This window comes from Cucumis melo, chromosome 11 (assembly GCF_025177605.1).
Source record: "Cucumis melo cultivar AY chromosome 11, USDA_Cmelo_AY_1.0, whole genome shotgun sequence".
NCBI lineage: Eukaryota > Viridiplantae > Streptophyta > Magnoliopsida > Cucurbitales > Cucurbitaceae > Cucumis > Cucumis melo.
The window spans coordinates 23,185,819-23,204,201 of NC_066867.1; the positions used below are offsets into that span (position 1 = coordinate 23,185,819).

Consider the following 18,383-nt stretch of genomic DNA (forward strand, 5'->3'; position numbering starts at 1 on the left):
TTTGATAGGATCTCATCTTCTTTTTTTTTTTTTTTTTTTTTTTAGATATTGTAGATTCTTTCAAATGTGATTTTTCGATCCACTTTTATTGGTTTGGTCCCACTTTTCAAGATTACCTAGGTAAGATATTTTCGAACCGGAATTGTTGAATTAGGCTTTTTATAGGTCCTTCTAACATTCGAATAAGACGATAGAATGAGGATAGTTGTAGGAATCAAAGTTGCCCTTCCTTGATACATGAATGAGTTACTTGTAACACTGGTGGTGTTGTAAAGATTGTGGGTTTCGAGGAGTGGAGCTTTCAACATTGAGCTCGTTCGGTTGGCTTGAAGTCAGACTCTATGATGTTTCCTGGAGATATGCATTTCCTCATTCCACCTCTCAAAAATCTTGTATTTAGATCTTGTCTTGAACAATCCTCAACAATGTCTATTTTGTTTTTCAAATTTTTAAAAATGTTAAATATATAATGATTTTTCCATTATGACTGATAAATTCTTAAATTTTAAGAAAGTGTAATCTATTGTTAAACTTTCCATTTTACTTTTACAAGGTTCATAGCCTATTTGATATTATTCTTTTACAAAAAGATCACAAGTCTAGTAGAAACAATGTTAAATTTATTTATGTTGTCATTATATGCTACATTGATTAATTTTTAAATTTTTTAATATATCGTAACCTAAAAAGACACAAAATTAAAAGTTTAATGATCTACTAGACATTTTTTAAGTTGAGGAATTATTAGATGCTAAATTGAATATTAGATAAATCTCCAGTCGCGCGAAAGTAAAGAAAGAGGTCTAAGCTCAGAAGAGCTTTATAAAGATAAAGAAAGAAAGGATGACTTCATATGGAACCAATTGGCATGGCATGGCATGAAGGTCTTGCTGCCAATCCCTAACGTAGGGAATGTGGTCGAGCCAGCCAGCGGCTAAGGACCATGTAGCATAGTCCCATGACTAAGGGATGAAGAACCGACTAAATACTTTTCATATTCATAGATCAAGTAACACACAAACCTCCAATTTTAAAATAAATTTATAATATTCTTCGAATTTTGATTAATATATTATTTTGTGGGGCATTTTTTAAATACAAAAAAATGAACCAAAATATTTACAAAATCAAGCCATATTTAAGATATTATCAATAATAGATTAATATAAATAGATTTCTAGTCATATTTATAGAATATGAAATTTGTTATAATTTGTAGATATTTTTAACATTTTTTTTATTTACAATAATATTCTAATTTTGATTTTTATGCAGAATATATCTTTTAATTGAAGTAAAAAAATATGAGTTGAAGTTACAATTGAAGTAAATTACTAATACTTTGACCAATCCGGTTAAGTTTAAGTCAGCTTATTACATAAGCTTCAATAATTTAGAGTTTTTTCTTTTTTTTTTTAACTATCGACCATTATTAGTATGTTTTCCTTTATAACTCAAGAATTTATAGGTATTTAAAAATCTATCTAATTAATTAAATAAAAGATTGCTTTCAAATATAGCAAAATTGATACAAATATTTATAAATATAGTCAATTTTATCATTTAAAAGAATTACACTAAAAACTAAAAAAAGAAAATTTGAAATATATCATTTTTTATGGTTTTCTTTTAAAGATATTATCAATTAATTTGTAAGGTTAAGACGAAGAGAAAGAACTTATTTTGAATATTGATACAAATTCGTAGTCATTTTGAAAAGTATACGAAAGGTCTTTTTTTAGGTGATGTCGTGTCATTTGAGGATAATGAAAAGGTAGAAAATGGAAAGATAAGTGATGAAATTATAAATTTTAATATTGGTTTTATTACTGAAATTAGTAGTAGGGTGTGATATTGTGTTTGAAAAAACTTTTGTGTTATCTTGTTTAATTGTATAAATGTTGATTGAGATTTTAGATGAACAAACCATGTTTGTTCTTAACATGTATCTCCCATACGAGCTAGACTTTAATTGAATTTATATTAGTTAAAAATAGATAATTTAATTCTTACATGGTTTTCAAATATATATAATAAAATAAATTGAAATATTTATAAAATATATTAAAATTTTATAAATATTTCATAATCTACCAAAGATGCAAACTAAATAGACTTAAATCAATGATTATCAGTGTCATTGGTAAATATATCTGTTATTGTCTATCATTAACGGTAAATTTTGAAATTTTACTATATTTGTAAACTTTTTGATAGTTTTATCATTCACGATCATTTTTTTTATTCATTTACTATTTGTCATAGTTAAAAAAAAATATGTATGAAATGAGGATTCAAATTTATTGATCCACCGTCTATTAGGAGGGTCAATTTGTGGGTTGATATACTTTTTTTAACTAATTCAACTTTAATTTAACTCGAACAGCCCTTATTAAAAAAAGAACTCAACCAAACTCAACTATAAAATTTTTGGATCGTATTATTTGTGTTATTGAATTTTTTGTTTTTCTTTTTTTAATATGAAACGGTATTAAGTAAAGCGTCTATTTATTTATTTGGAAAATTTTCATAAATATAATAAATGGTCAAAATATTTACGGTCCAAAATGAAAAAGCCATGAAGATGATCATTTTTTAAAATATCTCAGGTTTGACGTTCATTTTCATTGTCTTTCTTCTTTTTCTATTGTGCGATTTTTTTTCTTTCCATCATCTTTCTTCTCCCCCTCTTCTTTTTTTTTTTTTTTCAATTTTGTAAACTGTTATTTGGTTCAAGATCGTGCACCAAATATAAAAATCTATTTTTTAATTTTTTTTCCTTCAAACTGTTATTTGATTGTTCAAAATCATATACTAAATATAAAATATTTAAAGAAAACATAGTTTAAATTTGGGTAGCCAAATCTAAACGATCGTGTACCAGAAGAATCTTGAAAAAATCGCTTAGCCAAATCTAAACGATCGTATAACCAAATCTATACAATCGTGTACCAAATCTAAATAATCGTGTAACCAAATTAAACGAACAAAGAATCTTAAAATCAGATTGTTTAGATTTGACTATCCCAAATCTAAACGATCGTGTACCAAACAATAGTCGAATATAAACGATCTTATACCAAATATATTACGGGCTATTTTTGATATTTTTCATCGTGACCTTATGGGCTTATGAGCTTTTTTCATTTTCAAAATTATTTTATACAGTATAAATATTTTAACAATTTGTTATATTTTTTTTTTTAAAATACACCTATTTGTTTTCTATTATTGAGCAAAATTTTCAAATATTCTAACTTGCATTTCATATACTTCAAATTCTTTTTAAAAGGGTATTAGAGAAGTAAATAAGCCAAAAAAATTTAATAAAAAAATACGTATATTTAATTATTGTTTTTAAATACATCGAAATGAAGTAAAATGTTTATTAATATAACAAAATGACAATATCTATCACCAACACTAATAGACTAATATCATCTAATAGATATATTGATATATGTCTATTACTCTTTATCATTGTTTAATATTGATAGACTGTGACATTTTGGCATATGTTAAAATGCTTCTACCAATTTTGTCATTTAAAACAAATTTTTTATATACAATTGTATTGTAAACAAAAAGAATATTTTTTAAAATTACTAATAAGTTTGGATGATTTATAGCTAGTTTTAAGCAAATCCAACAACTAACTAAACAGTGGAATTTTTACTTACTATTGAACCTAAACAAACACAAATAAGTTGATTAACCAACCTAAGATTAAATTGGGTTGATCAGGTACCTTTCGGTCATTAAATTGTTTGAATGCTCTAAGATTTATATGCCTTAATCAAATGAGTTTTTTTGAAGTTGATGAACTTTGACGTTGATGTCTATTTATTCTCTGAATTTTAATATGGTTATATTAAACCCATTTTTGATTACTATTTCATTTTTTTTCTTTTTAAATTTTTGAAGTTTGTGCATGTTTTATAACTTTTTTTTACCATAATTTCCATTATTAATTTTTAGCTAAGTTTAAAAATTAATCACTTAAAAGGTGTGTTTTTAGTTGGTAAAATAAGGGTTTAGTTCTTAAATGCACTTCTAAATGTAGATTACAAAACAAAGAAATAAAAGGGTAGAAATAATGTTTATTAATTATTTTTAAAAAACAAAAGGGTAGGAAAACAATATAAATGAAATTTCAAATCTCAAAAGATTAGATAATAATACTAAGCAGTTCATTGAATAAAACATAACTCAATTGACATTTATATATGCTAACTAGATAATTAAAATATTTCAACTTTTTTTGTACCAAAAGAAAAGCGAAGTGATCCTTTTCTCCAAATTTAAAGTGCTTTAATATAGGATGCTTAATGAAAGTAAACAATCCTAAAATGACATAAATGAGTGTTTGGTGTCGAAACGTGAAGTGTTAAGCCTGAAGTTGGGTTAGATCGGAAGATTTAAGTAGCATGAGCTTAAAAAAATTGTGATTGAAGTACAAACTCGAGAAGCCCCTAAATAAAGTGTAGATTTTAAATCTTGGGTTTTTGAAATATTTTTTTTTATTGAATGGTGCGTTAGATTTTAGATTAGTTTAAATTTGTCACTTTGATTATTTTAATGTACTTAAATTTAAAATGAATAAAAACTTAGAAGAATATTCATTTTTTTTATTATTATTTTGAATAGAGATTTAACTAAAATTATGATTATATTTGATTTATTATTTAATAATTTGATATTTTGTTTTTACTCGGTTTTGAAATAAAATATCATAGACTTTTCTCACTCCAAAAATAATAAAAAGTGACGGTTATTTTTTTTTCTTATCATAATATGCTAACCTCAAATTGAAATAAACTAGCATTTTAATCCTAAATTCAATTATTGAAAAATTATAATTTTTTTGTTTAAATTCTATATTTGTTCATAAACTTTGCATTTTGTTCTATTTTGATCCATAAACTTGTAAAAATGTTTATTTTAATCTTTGAACTTTTAAAAATAGCATGTTTTGGTCTTATGGTTAGAAGTTCATTAACGGTTTAACGGAATGATGAGGTGGCTTCTATATGTGGATATTTAGGTTGCCAAATAAGATAAACACTCTTAAAAATCTAGGTTTTACTTTTTAACTGAAGGCTAAAGGAAGAATTGACGTTTTATCGAATAACTAAAAACAAAATTAGCTTTTGGGTTTATTTGATAAATTTGTTGATTATGTTTCTATGTTGCATAAAAGATTTATGAAATAATTTAGCAAGATTTATTGGTTTTTTGTCCATTTAAGTAATATAATGAATCTAGAGCCTAATCATCTAAATATAGAAGTCACAAATACTATTCTATTAAAAAGTTAATTGAATCTTAACAACGGAGACCAAAATAATTTTTTTAAAAAGAAGTTCAAGAACTAAAATATATGTTTTTTTTGTTTAAATTTAGAGACCAAATTAGAATAATATAGAAAGTTTAAGTACCGATATAAGATTTAAATGAAATCATAAAATTTTAATTTTTTTACTGCTGAGTTGTTTCCAACATTTTTATTTTGAGTTTACTTGGTCTTCAAGTTAGCTAACCAACAAAAAAAAAGTGTATATTTAATTAGGAGTTTGTACACATAGCCTATACAAATATGCTTAATTACACAACTGCAATCTAATGGGTTATTTTAGAAATATATACGTATATATATATATATATGTACATATGTATATATTAATACAAAAAGAAGCATGTAAATTAAGTTTATTTGATAATTTGAAATTTCTAGAAATAAACCATATTTGATAAATGCATGAATAATACTATTTGTATAATATATCATCTTAGATCAATATAATTGATATTTATATTGTCTTATTAATGTTCTTCAAGTTCGTCAATAGCAACCTAAAGTTGATTGACGGTGGTCGTTGAGGGATTTGAACTTTTTTTATTGAAATTTTGGGTTTTGTTTTAGGGAAAAAATAAAAAGGTTTTGATTTGATGTTTATTTTGAGATGTGCCACTTACTTACGATGTATTTTTGTTTTCACAATGGTTTTATTTTAGAAAATGAGATTTTTACTAGAGAATGTGCATTTAAGTCTTTTTTGTAACAAATTTTTATTCAAAATTTCCATTTTTTGAGATTTTTATAATTAAAATAAAAAATTGCTATGTTTTCAAAATAAAGATTATTTTTTGTTATTCTTCACGTCGCCCCCTAAATCATTTTAAGGGAACTTTGATAAAAACCAACATAAGTCATAAGACATCTTTATCTTCAACAATACTAATAAGATTAGAATTATTGCAGCCAAGCCAGTAAACCGTCAAACGAGACAAGATTGAAAGAGGGTTGCTTACTCGGATGAGATGTAAACAAAACGATAATCGTGATATTGTAAACTTTCATTCCATTTACCATAAAAAAATAAACTTATTTGTTGTAGGGCCATATCAAAGTAGAAAAAAATTGAAAAAGTAGATAAAATCTTCGATTATAAAAATGAAAAAAAAAATGAAAATTTTACTACTAGTTTAAACTTTAGTCAAGAAATATGTTGGTTTCCAAACTAATCAAAGCATTTAGATGAATGGAAAAAATTCTTTTGATATTTTAGATAAATAAAACTTAATCTAATAAAGCAGGTTTAAAATAGGTAAAGTAACAACCAAATATTTACTCTTTTATAAAGTTGATTAATTTTTAAAACAATTAAATATAAATTTATTAAAGATAAATATAATTAATTTAATACAAGTTTAAAATAATAAAAAGGAATATGATATTTTGAATTTTATTAAATGTATATATATGTTCCAAATGGAAATTTTCATTAATATAATAAACCAGTAAAATATTTACGTCATGTCTAAATATTCTAGATTTGCCCTTCCGACTTTCTTTTCCTTGGCTGCGATTTGTTTCTATCGTCTTTTTTTCTTTTTTTTACTGTACGATTTCTTTCCATCATATTTTTTCTCTTCCTCTTTTTTTTACATCCAAATCTAAACGATCATGTAAAAAAATAGTAAAATTTGAAGAATCGTGTATAAAAAATCTTAAAAAAAATCCTTTATAGCAGCTAAATCTAAACTATCAATAAAAAAACAAACGATCTAAACAATCGTGTACAGGGAATATTGAAAAAATAAATGATCGGATAAACAAATTTAAATGATAGTGTAGCAAAAGAATTTTGAAAAAATTTGTTTAGCCAAATCTAAATGATCGTGTACCAATTTTTGAAAAAAAAAATGTTTACATTTGGCTACCCAAATCTAAACATGTAACACGGTCATGTAACTAAATTAAACAATAGAATTGAAAAAATAAATCGTTTAGATTTGGATCCAAATCTAAATGAATAAATCTAAACGATCGTGTAGTCAAATTAAGCCATATAATTGAAAAAGGGCTATCCATCGTAAGCTTTTTTTCGTTTTCAAAATTGTTCAATAGTGTAAATATTTTGCCGTTTTGTTATATTTTTTTAAAGACTTTATAAAAGAGAGATAAATGTCTAGTTAGGATATAATTTTAAGAAATAAATACATAAAGGTTTAGTTAGGATATAACATACTAAGATATTACAGATAGAGATTACATGGATATAGGAAAGATTTGGTTAAATATTCTTAACACAATATCTAAGTTTGCAAAATGATGTGTTTCAAAAATCCGGTCATAGTTGGCAAACTAATGTGTTTCAAAATCAGTTTACAGTTTGCAAAAAATCCTATCACCTTACCAGTGTTCGATAAATTTAAAATAGATTGTACGTGGAGAGAGATTTGACATGAAGCAAATTTGGTGAAATCAGGCTAAAGCAAGATCAAAAGAAAGAAGGGGTCGAGCTCCTTCTCTCCTCTTCCCCTTCCCTTACGTGATCTGTAATCCTTAATCGTTTTAGAGTCTTTTCAAGTCAGAAATTGGGACTAAGGGTTTCTCGTTGAAAGCTACAATCGAAGCTTGGCACCTTGAGGCTAGTCTTGGGGATCTGAAATGGGTGTAGTTGCTATAAAACTTATTAAATTTGTTTTTTAAATAGCTTTAGAATGATTTTTGTAGCGACCCAACTCTTTGTACTAAGCTGAGGTCATTACTAAAAAGAAACAATGACAAGAGACACTTTTTTGAAACGAGGGAAGAATAAATTTTCATTAAAAATGGAATATTAAAACACTGAAACATAAACGCGGAAGCAAAACTGAGTCCCCATATGACATGTCACGGATCCTTCTCTATCGCTCGCCAGCTTTCCTCTACCTTTACCTTCGCCTGAAATGTTAAACATAGAAAGAGTGAGTATAAACATATACTCAGTAAGGGACCTACTACTAGTCCCGCTGGGTGTCTGTTAACTTCCCATTAGAGTCCTGAAAATGGTACCCAATCTCTGGCACGTTCCCGAACACGTGCAACATGCGCTCCCGTAAGAACGAAAATCTGGTCTTCGGTGTCCCGGGGGAGCACCTAGGACATGCTGGTCTGTAGTGAACCCGGAGGTAACACTAAGACAATCGGGATGCGAGGACCCCGTCGAATCACTCGAATCATATCTATATACATGCTAGACTGGCGTCCCGTCGGACCACACAGTCCTAAATAGGTGGTGATCCCGAAGGACACCCATGCAGGTACGACTTTAATAGACAAAGTTAACAGAACACCATATCCATAGCATGTAGCATAACATAACATCATAACATGGCATGAGTATTAATCTTAACGTCCTTAATCATGTAATTAATATATCATGCATTAACAATCATCAACATCAATCTACCAGTCATTAACATAACATCAGTCATCATCATCAATCATCAACATAATAATCTCAGTCATCATCACCAACATCAATACAATGACAGTCATTATCAGTAGCATCAAGTTATGCATTTTAGCTACCATCAATGCATAATCATAATTACATGCGGTCTCTTGAATTCAGTTCGAAGGTCTAGTAGGAGAATCTCTTATCTGGAGATTTTAGCCAAACAAGGTACTCCCTAGTTGACAGTAAAAATTCTCCAATTAACTTGATCCTAATCATAAAAGGAAAACTTAGTATCTTAATTAAATGAAATTAGCAATTGGCTAACATCCAAAAAATTCTCCCAAATTAATTAACTTTCTAAAAAAAGGGTTGAAACCAATTCAACTTTGATTGGGAAAAATCCAAGATTTAAATCTTAAAAAGTTTAGCCAATTGAACCTTTAAAGAAACCTCAAATAGATCCAAAATTAATTAATAAAATATTAATTTAATTTCTTTGGCTTACCAAGGTTACTCAAATGAAGGTTGAAAAATTCTCTTATCCTTGATGGAAAAATTCATCACTTTAAATCCTCAAGCTGCAGAGGGTTATCTTAGAGAAGAAGATAAAGAACTTTTTTCTTTTTTCTTTATTTCCATCTTAAGCATTCCAATGCTATTTATAGACCCAAATAATAACAATAATAATTATTATTATTATTATTTCCTTTTCCTTTTCCTTTTCCTTTTTCTTTTAGGATATATATATATATAATACCAAAAAAATATACATATATCTTTATTCTCATTATCTTTCCTAAATAAATGCTTTAATCTTAGGCATTTATAACCATTATTAATAATAATAATACTTCTTTATTATTATTATTTTTCTCTCACCAAAATCTACAATAAATATATATTTATTTAAACCATTATTCTCTCTTATAAATATATATCTTTTTCGTCCAATCAAAATCAACCATCTCTCTTCATAGATTATTTTCTTTTCCAAATAAATATAATTATATTCCATAATATAATTAACTACACTTTTCCAAATTATTAATTAAATATATATATCCATATATATATACTCAATTAATTACAATTCCACCAAAACTAACTTTTCCCTCCAAAATCTCAAATTAACTTAAATCCTCAATTCTTTTAATCAATCAAATTTTTTCCAATAAATCACTTTTAACTTCCAACATGAATTATCTTAACCCAACCATAACAACTTCACTCCAGAATCAAGATTTATCTTTCTGCAGAATAATTAATTATCTTCCACAATAATTAATTATTATTTATCTTGCTCCAAAATAATTAATTATCTTCCACAATAATTAATTATTATTTATCTTTACCCAAAATAATTAATTATCTTCCACAATAATTAATTATTATTTATCTTTTTCCAAAGTAATTAATTATCTTCTACAATAATTAATTATTGTTTATCTTTCTCCAAAGTAATTATCCTTTTACAAATAATTAATTATTGTTTATCTTTCTCCAAAGTAATTAATTATCCTTTTACAAATAATTATATTTTCCCTAAATATAATTATTTTACTTTTTCTCTTTTAATAAATATCCTTTCTCCAAAACACAACTATCTTTTCCTTAAATAATTATATTTCAACAAATATAATTATCGTTTCCTTTAACATAATAATTATATATATATTTCCACATATACATATAATTATTCAATCTCCAACAAACTTTCCACCCCACAAATTAAATAACATCCATAATTATTTAATTAAATTCAACACATACCGTTTAATCAAAAACTCAACAAACACCACATGCCAAAACCTGTAATTAATTAAATATTCATCCAAAAAATATTTAATTAATTTCAAATTCCACATAAATCAAATAATTCTCATTAAATGAATTCTAAATAACGTCCAATAAATTAAATCTAATTAACTCCAAAATTATCTTATTAAATTTGTTTTTTAAATAGCTTTAGAATGATTTTAGCCTACAAAAATTGAAAGGCATAATCGGTAAACTTTGTGTTTAATGGGCTGATTTGCTTATTGGCCCAGAATTTTGAGTATCTTTGTACTTTTGGCAGATCTTTCACATTCATCTATGACGGGGAATTGGATTCTTTGGAGTCTTTTTTTTTTTTTTTAACTTAAACAACTTAATTTCACAAGTTGATTTACACAAAGAGCCTATTGTTGCTGTATACGTGATTATTCCTATATTATACAAATTGACTACTGATATTTCCACAAAATACGTTCCAAATGACTATTCCTATTCCACTCCTTCTTTATTTTATTTTTGAAAAAAATATAACTGAGGGAATAATTTCAATATGGAAAGAAAACAGACAAATTCTTTTCCAATTTGTCTTTTGGTTGTGTTATTATTCATTTAAGTTAAAATACATTTAACCTCGCAAATATATATTGACTATATTATATTCTATACAATATGTAATGTTGTGTATAAGATGGCATATTGTAATGTCATGTTGTGTACTTAAGGTTGTATATTTTTGTTAAGAAAAAAATATCTTATATTACAGCATATGGAATGTAGTTTACATACATGTCATTTTTACGTGCATCTACGAGCCTTGTTTAAAATATGAATGATATTTATATATATAAATAGTTATTTTGCAAATATATAAATAATATTATATAATAACAATGTCGAGCACATGATAAGTTTGAGCATAAAATAAAATAGTTGATTTATTCAGATTATTCGAAATAAAATCGAAAATAAAGTGCATAAATAAACTTCACATATATATTGTGTGGAGTGCAATTGGATGAGATAAAGTCACTGTGAACTAACAATAGCAGTGTTGTGTCAAACTTAGCATTGATTAGTGTTCATGGTAAGAGTTGAAGGTATGGTAAGCGAGGCACATGCAACATACATAGAAAATATGATATAGGAAAAAAACAAAGAGTGGTAAACAAAGTATGCAACAAGTTCAATCTCCGTTACAACAGAAAATGGTTGAAGGCAACAATCGAGGAAGAGACCGTAAGAATATGAAACATAAAAAAGGATAAAAAGGCAGTCGGAGAAGATAAAGAAATTAAAAGAATAAATGAAAAATGAAAATAAATTTGGAAATAATATCATTATCTAAAATAAATTCCTAATTTTATAGGATATAAAATATATTATATTATATTAATTACCATATTTTTTACAAAAGAATAAAGAATTGGATAATTATAATAGATAGCAATTTTTAGAATAATTATTAGGTATGTAACAATATTTTAAAAAAATTGCAAATATAGCAAAATCTATCCGTGATAGACTTCTATCGTTAATAGGCTCTTATGGTTTATCAGTGATAGACCAACATTTGCTACATGATCTAATAGACTTCTATCATTGATAGACTTTGACAAATTTTACTATATTTATAATTTTCTTAAAATGTTGCTATATACTTAATTATTTTGAATATAATTATTATACTTGCAGCTATCCCTACAGAATAACTGTTCCAGTTAATATCGAAAATAATAAAAAAAAAAGAATAAAAAATCAGACTATATTAAGAATGGAAATATACCAATAAATGCAAAATACTTGTCTCCCCTCTTAAAAGATCCTTATTATCGATTTTCATCGCTTAATAATAAATAGTTACATTTTTTAATAAATAGATATTTGAACAAAGCTAAATTAGTTCGAATTATAAAAGTAAATCTACTAACCAAATAAATCAAATTTACATTAAAAAAAAAAAGTCGATTTATAACTGCGCTCTCTCTAAATCTTAGATAAAAGAAAAAAAAAAAAAAAAAGGTGATCGGAGAATCGAAGTCTTTCGAATTCTTGGGAGGAAATCGTCAAAATTCGGAGTATTCAATCTGGAAATCTGATCCTTGACCTCTTTAGTATGCGCTATGCAGAGATTAAAGGCCTCAGGAACTTCGATTGTAAGCTCGATTTCAGCTGCTGGGTTGAAGAGGAAGGCCGTAAATTCATGGACGGCCGTTCAGGATACTTTCTATTCTACCAAGGTGATTGAATATTCGGATTTTGATTTAGGTTATAGAAATTCGTCGTTCTGAATGTTCTCGCAAGTATTATCGTTTTCAATTGTGTCTGAAAGATCTAATGTTATCAAGCTCTTTCTCCATTGTTTACATCGTGGTCTTGGTCTTCCGTGTTGTTAGGATGTATTCGAAAGGCACAGGGTGGTTTTTACAGTCGGGACTTCTGTTGCATCAGTCGCAACCGCCTGGATTGGTGAGTTTTCTTGTAGCTTCTTCTTCAATTTTTGTTTTTGATTATCGTTGTACTGTTAAAGAATCGATAAGCATAAGAGACCGTGAGTGAGGTTAGGATGAATTCAATCTTCTCTACTTATATTCTTTGACAAAAATATATTGATTATTTGTTTTATTATGAACTGGAAGTTGTAATGGATACACGATGAAAAATATTTGTTAAACAATGCTTTCAGTTTACATTCTATTTCAAAATCCAAATAAAATGTATGGGGGAAGGATTGGTATCCTGCTTGAATTGAAGATTCCTTCTTATCAATATGATACATTATGGCAAACTATTGAGTTTCGTTTGTTGGAGTCAATAAATTTTGTGTTGATTGTTGCTTAAGAGTTTAGCAGAGTTAAGGTTTCAACGATTCTGCTGCAGGGTACACTTTACGCCATTATCATGACATCCAAGTTGACAGAAGACTTGAATCTATTGAGGAAGCTGTAAGCATTCTTGTGTCAATCTATTTAGTTATTTGAATGTAGTCCGAACATAATTGCATTTTCATGAGTTGTTGTCGTTTTGAAGACGTCCTCTCTTTTGTTTCAAGGAAGTTAATGGAAAATAATGACAACCATGCAAGCATTTGTTTATCCATTTTTCCTCCAGTATATGCATGGTTATGCTTCATTTTGAGTACTGAAAATTTGGAAAAGAGATTTAAGTCCTAAACTATTTGTGTGCTGCTTTTTTCCCCCTTCTTTCTTTTCATGAGCTCTTGTTTTTCCATCTCCCCACACTAATAGTGGTTAGATTCACATTCTTCAATTTTGTTTTGTTGCAGATGAGAACAAGGCATCAACTTGAGCATTCTGAACTTACAAAGGTTGTTAATGCAGGAAAGATCAGCGTGCCTGCTTGCTTTGCTACTGCTGGAACTAGTTTGATTATTGGGTCTGTTTCTGCTTGCCTGTTCCTTTTTATGATGCTTTTATCTTCTTTTTTTTGTGGACTTTTGTTAGGATTCCTCTACCTGCAAACAGAAAATCCCTACAAAACCCGATCCAAGAAATTCAAAAGGCAAACACCCTTGTTGTTATATATTTACTTTCAAGGATAATTCACTAGAACAATATCAAGATAATAACTAAAACCAAGTAAAGATAGACGAATCACTCCTCAACACATTTTAGAGGGCTGAGAATTCTCTCCCAGTCTCAAGCACTCTCCTAAATTCTTCACCCTTAGTCATACTCTTGTACTCTTTATAACCCAAAAAACCTAACAAATTTAATGTCTAATTATTAAAATACTCCTTACTACTAATCATACTAATTATCCCAGTATATTCCTAACTAGGAGCCTTAAAACTTTCAACTATTTGTGGACCTATAGTTTCGCTATTTTGGGGCCGATAAAATGAAGAAAAATGGTCTATCCTCCCTATGATGAGACGGTCACCATTATTTATTTGTTACTTATTAGAGAATGAGATATGACTCCTCATTTGCAACAATAAATGCCAATTACCTCTCTTTCAATTACCACTCTTATCTGTTATTAATGCAACTATTTTAAAAGCATTTTTTGAATTACGAAACTGATGCGAACCTTTCACAAACCTAGAGTACAAAATAAACCTTCAATACACTACATGAGTTAAAAGAGACAGTTATCTAGTTTCATTACTTAGTTCCTCTATCATTGAATTCTGAATTTGAGTATACTACTGTCTTGACTCTTATTATCCATGCCTTTTCTCTTAAGTTATCATTATCCAATTCGGATGTGCAGATACTGTTTGGGATGGCGAGGTGGGAAACAGTATGCAAACAAGCAGTTTAGAAGAGAGCAGATGAAGTTGTTGGGGGAGATTAAACCTAGATGGTCATTGCTCACGAGGCTAAAACCTAAAGAACTGATCTTTCCATTTAGGAGATCATCTGGCAAAGCTGGGATGCAAGAAAGTGGCAGCCAAATACGGAACAAAACTCTAAAAGATGCTGCAGCACAAGAACATTAGGAGAGAGTCAACCAGTCCCAATCAATAGCATCATGAGGAAATGGTGCAATGCCCATAATCAGAGAGCTATCTGTTCAGTGGGGTAAAGTCTCATTCTTCTTTTGTCAATTGAAAATATGTAGGAAGTGAGGATTTTCTTTTTTCAATACTAATCTTAGTTTAGAAACTTCTTTAACAATATAAGTTATCATTTTTGTTTTCGAAATTTTTTTATTAGATAGCTTGTAAAGTTTCATACACATTGATGACATCATTGGTCACAATTTTTTTATTTCGGAAGGAAGCTTAGTCTCATTGGCATGAGTGCCAAAGCTTTGTACTGAATTTTGTCTCAAACTGGTGTTAATTTTTGTTTCAAGCAATAACAGTGTAGAAGTTTTTCTTATTCGGTTATTCCTATCCTACCTTAGTTTCGAGGACGGTGATGGCGAATACATTCTTTTATCTTGAAAATTAAACATCTTTCAAACGCTCAATGCAGGGCAGTGAAAGAATCAAAACCTTTTACAGCCAGATTTGATATCGAATTAGGGAAATCTTCAAACCATAAACATTTGATATTCTCTCTAACCTATCTCTCTTAGCAATGCTGTCTGCTGTTTTTTTTTTCAAATCTATTTTATGTTAATCTTTAATATTTTAGTTATGAATATTATGGCATGGCTTAAAAAAATATATGAATATTACAAAAAAGATATATATTTTATGTTTAAGGACTCAAAGTTGTCAACTAATTTTCAGGAAAAAGTTTCTATTTTGTTATTTTGCGGTATTTAAAAATATTTTAACTAGGTTTTTTCCTTTAAAATAATTTCTCTTTGAAAAAAAACATAACTCAAAATTAATGTATGAGTGGAGTTGACAACATAATGTAAGTCTAAGTTGTGGGACAACTTATGATTCAATCACAAAACTTGCGGTAGGTTTCAAGTTATGTCCATTTATGAAGGAATGTTGAGTCATTTCTGTCAAAATATTTTGAGCAATATATTTTCTTTAAAACAATATAAGTGCTGCCTTTCTTTTGCGGGGTTTTGTCCAAATATAACTAATTAATAAAATATTTTGCACCCTATAATAAATTGTTAAAATATTTACCCAATATATAATAATTTCAAAATTGGGGCAATGGAAAAAGGTAATAGACCCACAAAATAGTGATTGTTTAGATCATATCCACACGGGAAAAATCCACACCTACAAAATAACGATTCACACAATCATAAACTTCTTTTTAGACGATGGGAAAAAGGTTTCTTTTTAGACAGTGGGAAAAGGATTTCCTTTTAGACGATGAGAAAAAGATTTCAAACATAAGAGGGTCCTTTGTAGACGATGGGAAAAAGATTTCAAATATAAGAGGGTGTTTGGCGTACAGGTTTGGAATCAAATTCCTGGTAATGCGTGTGGACTTATTTGATGGGTTCTAATGCTTGAGAATTATAAATGTCTATGTTTGGGGTGCATGATTTAGGAATCTGGATTTATAATGTCTATATTTGGTGCTGGTTTGAATTCTTGACTTTAGCTAATCTATTTATTTATTTATTTATTTTTGCACATCCTAAATTTATCATATATCAAGATTTTAATTGATTTTTTTTTTCATATTTTGTACTTCTAATTCAATTTCTTAACTCTATTGATTTTTCATGACAATCATGTATACCTATAACCATAGTTATGGTTACGTTGCCTTCCATGATGCGCATGCACGTATTTTAAACCACTCTTATCAAAAGAGTTTAAATAAAAATGAGTTTTTTTTATACACTTTTCTCTTAAGTCAATCCAATAAGTTCTAAGTCTTCTAGTTAAATTAACCAATAAAACAAAGTAAAAAATGTTATTAAATTTAAAATAATTCATGGTACATGTGATATATATTTAAAATTTCTACCATATTACCATTATATTAATATTTGATTTATATATACTTGAGATCACAATAGACGGTTCATCAATTTTCACTTAAGAAAAATATAACAAAATAAACAAAATCTCCTAAAATAAAAGAAAGATTAGTTTTAAACAAAGAAGAGAAAATAGATAATAAAAAAGTTGATCTAACAATAATAATAATTAAAAAAAACTAAAGAAGAAAAGAAAATAGAAGAATGAAAAATATGTATTTTAAAAAATGTTATTGTGATTAAATCAAAGGCGTAATTGGAAAATGACTAAGAGAAAATTTTTAAAAATTCATTTTTATTAATTTTTCAAGGTTTGCGGTGGTCGTCGGAGTTGGTGATCGGAAGTCATCAATGGAGTTGTCAGAAATGACACCCAATAGTTAGCCGACAACGGTCACCGATGGTGGTGTTTGGAGTTGGCCGGCGAATTTTCTAGATTGAATTAGGAAAAAAAAAAAGGTAATCTATGAGCTTGAATAGTATTTACTATTCAACCCCATGAGAAAGAGTGTAAGAAGCCTTGGTGAAGACGATCGTTGATCAATGGTGAAAATGGTCAATGGTCGTCGATATTTAATTAAGACAATTGGTTGGTCGTTAATTATCATGACAATCGATCGCCAAGGGTCATGGCTATTGGTCATTGACCATCATGACAAGAGGCAGGACATCGATAATTAACGATAATGATTGGTCGTCGTCGATCAAGATGTTCATCTAACGACAGAAATGTCCAAAGTTGTAGGTCACAAACGATCAAAATGATTGGTCACCGACGATCGATATTCGACAGTCAAGACGATCTGGAGGTGGTAATCAAGATGATCCAGAGTCGACAGTTAAGATGATCGATCGTCGTGATCGTCGATCGGTCATGATGATTAATCGTCAAGTTGGCTAACGTTTGTTGTCAACAGTCATCAATGATCAATGGTAAGTGGTTGAAGTGAAATTTTTTTTCTAAAACATTTTACATTCAATTTTCTTAATCCCAAGAATTTTATTCCAATGGTCCAAACATGAATTTGGTTTCAAATGCCAAACCCCCTCTAAATGGTCGTGTTGACCATGCTAAATGATTATGTTGACTATGGTAAACGATCGTATCAACACAATCATGTAGATCGTGTTGACCATGCTAAACGATTGTGTTAACTATGGTAAATTATCGTTTAGATCATATCAACACAATCGTGTAGTTCTTTTTAAACGATGAGAAGATTATATAGTTCTTTTTAAATAATGAAAAAATGGCTTCTAAATGATCATGTTGACCATGGTAAAAAATCGTGTTGATCAGATCATGTCAAAATGATACTTAAATGGTCTTGATATTCTCGAAAATATGAGGAAGATGAGATAGCTTAAAAGAATCTTGCCAAAAATGGTGAAGATGAAATAAGAGATTTAAACAGAAGAATAAATCGTTTAAAATATAAGAAAGAAAATCTGGAAAAGAAGATGAAGAAATTTGAAAGAGAAGAAATCACATAGAAGGAAAAA

The 18,383-nt window shown here is 28.0% G+C and overlaps 1 protein-coding gene across 1 annotated transcript; it reads left to right on the forward strand.

Annotated features, from left to right (window-relative positions):
• The first annotated feature begins 12,447 nt into the window (after positions 1-12,447).
• On the forward strand, positions 12,448-15,352 carry LOC103496349 (uncharacterized). Its single transcript, XM_008458176.3, has 5 exons — positions 12,448-12,742; positions 12,899-12,971; positions 13,383-13,447; positions 13,789-13,898; positions 14,739-15,352. Exons 1-5 carry the CDS (start codon positions 12,626-12,628, stop codon positions 14,965-14,967), a joined length of 594 nt encoding a protein of 197 aa, XP_008456398.1. The 5' UTR covers positions 12,448-12,625; the 3' UTR covers positions 14,968-15,352.
• The last annotated feature ends 3,031 nt before the right edge of the window (positions 15,353-18,383 follow it).